Genomic DNA, 6,591 nt, shown 5'->3' on the forward strand with positions numbered 1-6,591 from the left:
TCTTGAGCTTTCCATAATGTGACGCATGTTTTTTTCTACTTGTGTTGTAATGTGATTTCGTTTTTTTTATTGAAGTAAAAAAGTATCTATCTATCTACCTGTCTATCTTTCTATCTATCAGATATTATACCAGAAACACTCTACAGTTGATTCTCGTCTTATAAATAGTTTTTTGTTTTATTTATAACATTTTAACATGTGTAGCTTACTCTATATAATTGTCACCATTCTTGACATATTCAAAATAAGGTATTGCCAGGTATTTATTTCACAACCTGTTACCATTTTTAATTTCACCATTTCCATTACATCATTAAGCGAAACTTGCAAAATGAAATAAATACTCCTCTATCCATTTCTCGTTGCCGACAGATTGTTAAAAGGTTGGATTGTCTCCAGGAACATTTGAAAGAGTACTTTGGGGGATTGCTAAAATGAAAACCCCTTACTTTGATATACAATCAGCGCTTCCAGTTTATAATACCAGAGTGTATTTCATTAAATGTCATTTTTCCTCCATAATACAACACAAATCATTCCACGTGAACTTCAAAAGCTGAACCCACATAAGCAACAGCACGGGCAGAACGTGTCATTAATATCAATACCCTAATAAACTGTAGAATGCTGCTTTCCTGTCTTATCTCTTCGATCTCAATAACATGATCGTAAATAGGGTAGTGCACGTTAACTTACAGTTTCAACTGTAAAGTGGGTGCGGCTTTATATTGTTCCGCCAGCCGGTCTGCATATTCCAGTATTCGTTTAACATAAAAGCGTAAGAAATAAACTTACCTCGGTCAAAACGTGCATCGGTAAGTCTTGCCACATTTTTGGACTGTGTTTTCTTTTTCGTACAGCGTCACACATTTGTGCAATACACCAAGCTCTTTATTGGTGAAGTCATTGCACAAAGCAACAAGTGGGCAGGAAATTTGACAATAAGGACACCAAGGCATTTCCTTGGTACAGTACTGGCTGTTAGTAGCGATGTAGGACTGCAATTATCCATCATCGCTTTCCCCTTGTGTACTATTCAGAATATATCTATCTATCTATCTATCTATCTATCTATCTATCTATCTATCTATCTATCTATCTATCTATCTATAAGATACTTCATAACATGTGTCACTGACCGATGAATATGTTTATTTTGAAATATGTACGTTAAAAGCTTTGGACAAATGTAATGTCATTTGCCAGAGCAGATCAGATTTTAAAAGAAGTCTGTTTTTTAGGATAATGAATACATGTATGTTAAATCACAGTGTAATACTGTGAGACCCTGGCATTATGAAAGGTTGGTGTCACGCGTTCTTGGCTTGCTGAGGGAAGGGAGGCAATGGAGCGATGAACTCGACTGGGTTTGTTTAGGGCGGGCTTGGTCTATCGTGATCTCTTGAATGGCACCTCTCATGGCGGCTAGACTTAACTTTCAACTTGGCCTTGACCCTGAAGTCCGTGTCTGACCCGTATGTAAAGAAGCTCAGTGGCGGGGGGTAGGGGCGGGGCTATGTCTCAGCCACAGACCCACAAACACACATGCCATAGTGAACACATGCACAGTAAACGCTCAGGGCGGAGGAGCCTGGTATTTCGTCAGACATTTCACCCCATTAAAGAGACCATCCCCAGTAAAGAAACGAGAGTGACGACAGATCCCTGCGACCAAACGTGAGGAGAACGCACAGAGACTTCGATAATGATGTCCGAAATAACAAAAGTGCAGTTAGAAGATTACACGTGGAAAGGAAAATACTTTAAAAGCGTTAGAAAGACTTAATTAGATTGTTATCTTAGACTGTCTTAGACAAGGCGCCGAGGGCTATATATCTATCCGGCAAGCAGTGCAACGCAGTGAAATGTATGTATTTATACAATAACTGTATATTAGGGTTCACCACAGTGATTAATCTTTCTCCTACCTATTGCTACTATTCGACTTAACAGTTATATCCCATGATCAATATATAATGAGACTGGCGCTTCGTGCTGTGCACAAGACTAATAAATAGGATAACATCATTTTAACACACACATTCGGCGTGGCTATAGTTAGTAAATAATAATAATAATAATAATAATAATAATAATAATAATAATAATAATAATAATAATAATGCATTTAGCTAAACTATAATTACAGCCAATGTCTTTGATACACCTATGTTTGTATAGACAGCGTCATTTTAATCCGTAAAATACGTTTTTAGAAGAATAAACTTGAACTTGGTTTATACTGTATATTTAATAAAATATGGAGCTGTTTATATGTGAAGTTAAATTCAATGTTATTATTTTGTATATTGTATGAAGTATATGTCAAGTGCCATTTAGGCGTTAAATACCGAGGGATGTGGAAACATAGCATACATCAGTATATTCTTGTATTCTCCATGAAACATTAATTCCAATAGAAACATCCTCAATGTTATTAATGCTAAAGAATTGGACTTCATTTTGCCGATAGTGTTTATGCGTTATAGAAATAGCAATCCTATTTTTTAAAAAAATGTACATACATTTCTAAAAATAATATAAACAGTCATCTTTACATTTTACACATTGGTAAACATCAGTGTATCCAACTGCAGAAAGTAAAAATGTCCCTAAAACACCAACGCTGAAATAAGCAAACTGCTTTGTGAATGGGAACGCATAGCAAATAATAAAAAAATGTGCACATGTATACGAGTTAACCTCGATTGAGAAAACAGACCAGCATTTCTCACAAAAACAAACAAACAAAAAAGAAAAACGTGACATTGCTGATGTGCGTAAAAGTGTAGCAAACAAACACATGTGCCCTTCACTTAGTTAAAGCAGCTATTGAAAGTGCAAGCGCTACTTTGCATGATGTATTAACGCGTTAAGCACTGTGCGATTTGAAGTGTAGACTTTACGAATTTGTTTTGTCTTACATACGCGTACCTCTTCTCATCCTATACCGCACCACAGCCTGGCCTGCTAAAGGCATGCTTGCTTTGTCATTGGTTTATACGCGTGTCATAGAAACAAACACGTTTTTAAAAGCCCTTGTCCTTTTAACTACAACATGTTTTTGTATAGATGAATCTCGATAATATCTGGTCCTTGGAGAGACTAATTGCCATAATAATAATAATAATAATAATAATAATAATAATAATAATAATAATAATAATAATAATAATAATAATAATAATAATAATAATAATAATAATAAAAGAAATCAAAACCATCTACATGCCTGCTGGTAAAAACACATTTAATATGTCTGTCTTATAATAAAACTTTTCGCTTTGCACAGTCACTAAACACACGCCTCAGTCTCTTTTGGTAGTCCAATACATGCATGCATTCAAAGTAAAGCAAATCGTTACCGTTTCGGTTATTTGATGTCAGTTAACAAAATACGCTTTGTATTCTTTACAATGTGATATATATATATATATATATATATATATATATATATATATATATATATATATATATATATATCCCTGTAATCCTGATTTAGGTGTTCCAGATCATTTTTTGGAAAATAAATAAATAAATGAAAGTACATCATGTTGAAAAACGATGGAAGTAGGCAAGGTTGAGTTCCAAAAAAAGAAAAGAGGGTTATATCACAAACAGATGTTTAAGCTTGGCGAGTGAGACGGAGTCCTGTGCTATCTGATGTGGACTTTCTCTGCAATGCATGCTCCATGTAACTCAAACGGATTGGCTTCTGCAAAGTTCCAATTTAGAATACACTGTTTATATATTAAACGTTTACTCATTTAATATTCCCACTGCATATTTGAAATCCTTTAAACACCTATACCGTGTATAATGGTAAGTCTCCACGTTTTAAAAATGCTTTTTTGTTTTCTTTCAATTCATGCTAACAGGAGTTTTTGATTATATGCAAATTGAGAGCAGTTCGGTTTCACATTAAAAAAAATATTTAAAAAATCAAATACTTTAAAAATCTTTTTATGTAAGCCCCATGCAGTTTCTCCAGAGCAATAAAATCTCATTTTCTTCTATGTCTAGGCTAGCTTTTGCATATCACGTGGGTGTTTCCCAGCCAATCAAACTGTTGGGTACTTGACTGAAACCCACTGCGTCAATGCAGCAAGCTGGATGAAAGTCAGTATCCTATTGTGGACCCCTGTCTTTTAAAACAGACTCCAGCGCGAATGGTAAGCGTGATATGACAACTGCCCTGCTCCTTAATCCTCGCTGGGCGGACACTGTCATGTTTGTATACGATAAAAACTTGGATGAGATCAACAAGAGCATGGAAGGACTGGTGGGTGCAGGCAACTTGTCAGCCAACCAGTGCAGGAATCTAATGGCCCATTCTGCCTTGGGCGGCCACCCTTCCTCGCTGGTGCACGGCTCCGGCTATTCCGCAGTAGATGTGTCCGGGTCGGGATCACTGGAAATCGGCAAACAGTGCGCCCCTTACCCGGCAGTTCCACAAGGCTCCTCCACGGCCCCTCTTCCGTGTGGGTATTTCGGCGGTGGTTATTATTCCTGTCGAATGGGGAGAGGGTCTATTAAGTCTTGTACCCAACCAACTGCCTTGTCAAGCTATTCTTCAGAAAAGTATATGGACACCCCAGTTCAGTCTGAAGAGTACCCGAGTCGGGCTAAGGAATTTGCCTTTTATCATGGCTATCCCAGTCCCTATCAACCTATGGCGAGTTATCTAGATGTTTCTGTAGTGCAGACTATCAATGGTGCAGGGGAGCCGAGGCACGAAACTCTGCTGCCAAAGGACAGCTATCAACCCTGGGCATTGACGAATGGATGGAACGGTCAGATGTACTGCTCAAAGGATCAGGGGCAGACTGGCCACATCTGGAAATCTGCACTAGCAGGTAAATATAAAAACACAAACCTAGGGTGTGCCGTGTTAAGATTAACATATTGTTATTTCCCTAAATGTATTATTATTATTATTGTTATTATTATTTTGTGTGATAAATGTATTATCTATTACCGAACAATATTCGGAGAGATGTCTTATTAGCAAGTCCCGGAAGACTGTATTTCATATATGTTGTTTGCAAATTTAAAATGATCTTTTACCTTTCTTTTTTAATACAACGTTCCTATGTATATTTTTCAGTGTATGCCATGTTTTATATTCTTCTTTAAGAATATGGAGCATATACACGATTACCTGACTTGATTTTTATTAAAAAAAAATAAAAAAAAATCTTATATATTTGCAGCATATATAATTATATAACTGTGTGTGTGTGTGTGTGTGTGTGTGTGGTATAAAACCGAGTTCAAGTCAGGTAAACACGCCTGTCTATAGAATCTGTGCATAGGCGTTTATGCATCACGATGTATTTTTAAGTTGATGTAGGATATATTCTTGTGGGCTGTTGAACTTTGTTCAGCTAGGTCACCTAAAGTGTATTGAATATAACTGTTCTGTATGTACATTCACTTTACTTTCAAGTAAAAAAAAAAAAAAAAAATCACGTAAATTCTGTTCTTATTTCATTCCCAGACGCAGTAGCCCATCGACAAGACGCGAGCTCGTTTCGCCGCGGCCGGAAGAAGAGGATTCCTTACACCAAAATCCAGCTGAAGGAACTGGAAAAAGAATATGCAGCCAACAAATTCATCACTAAAGACAAGAGGCGAAAGATTTCCGCAGCCACCAACCTGTCCGAAAGACAAATAACCATCTGGTTTCAAAACAGAAGAGTTAAAGAAAAGAAATTCGCGGCAAAAGTCAAAACCAACACTCCCTAAAAAAAAAAAAAAAAAAAATCTGATTGTTTGAGACTTTGGAATAAAGGGTTCTTGATTAAAAAAAATAAGGTCCCGTTAAATTGTCTCTCTAAACGATAGTGGAATAAAACTCTTCCAATGGACTAACTAGATTTAAAAGGAATGTGAACTACTGTAATTAGACCTGCGTTAACTTGTTATCCATACCCAAAGTATCTGTGTGATGCCTTTAGACGTGCCAATGTTATTAATGGTGTAGTGTTGTTAGACTAGAACATATTATGAAATTAAGCTATACATACTGCTTAAATGTTGTAAAAGAGTATGCAAATATAACTGTTAATAAAAACAAATCTGCATACGCTTGAGTTTGTTTTGTAATATAAAATGTCTTGTTTAAACATAAAAGGTGTTTCCATTTAAAATGTGCTATTTGATATATATATACATGTGGGGGGGGGGGGGGGGGGGGGGGAATTGATGCCAAATTAAACCGGTCACATTGAATTAAAAGTATTTACTTAAGTGAGCTTTCGTTTGAAAAATCTGTAATTTGAACCATTCTGCCATGGCATTTCTATATTTAACTCACAGAGTTATCAGTAAATATAATTATCTTACAGTTCAAATGCAATATTATCTTTTCGACCTGGAAAAAAAAAAAAAGTAATCGGTTTCACAAAACTGAAAATGAATGTATTGTTTCTGAACTAATGTCTTATTTGTATGAGGCTTATAATGTAAAATGATATACAGATATACAGTGTAAAACAATTGTGTTTAGTCACAGTTAGTATCTATCTGTCTATCTATCTATCTATCTATCTATCTATCTATCTATCTATCTATCTATCTATCTATCTA

General features: G+C 35.8%; 2 protein-coding genes across 2 annotated transcripts in view; one reads left to right on the forward strand and one right to left on the reverse strand.

Moving 5' to 3' along the window:
* Positions 1-2,980, reverse strand: part of LOC117433295 (homeobox protein XHOX-3-like) — a 14,288-nt gene extending 11,308 nt beyond the window's left edge. The window contains exon 1 of the mRNA XM_059006577.1: positions 2,935-2,980. Within this exon, the coding sequence (XP_058862560.1) occupies positions 2,935-2,980 (46 nt within the window). The remainder of the gene's footprint in view (positions 1-2,934) is intronic.
* Positions 2,981-4,149: 1,169 nt separating this feature from the next.
* On the forward strand, positions 4,150-5,748 carry LOC117433214 (homeobox protein Hox-B13a-like). Its single transcript, XM_034055282.3, has 2 exons — positions 4,150-4,856; positions 5,501-5,748. The coding sequence occupies exons 1-2, from the start codon at positions 4,184-4,186 to the stop codon at positions 5,746-5,748; spliced, it is 921 nt and encodes a 306-aa protein (XP_033911173.3). The 5' UTR covers positions 4,150-4,183.
* Positions 5,749-6,591: the final 843 nt, after the last annotated feature.

This window comes from Acipenser ruthenus, chromosome 33, assembly GCF_902713425.1.
Source record: "Acipenser ruthenus chromosome 33, fAciRut3.2 maternal haplotype, whole genome shotgun sequence".
Lineage (NCBI taxonomy): Eukaryota > Metazoa > Chordata > Actinopteri > Acipenseriformes > Acipenseridae > Acipenser > Acipenser ruthenus.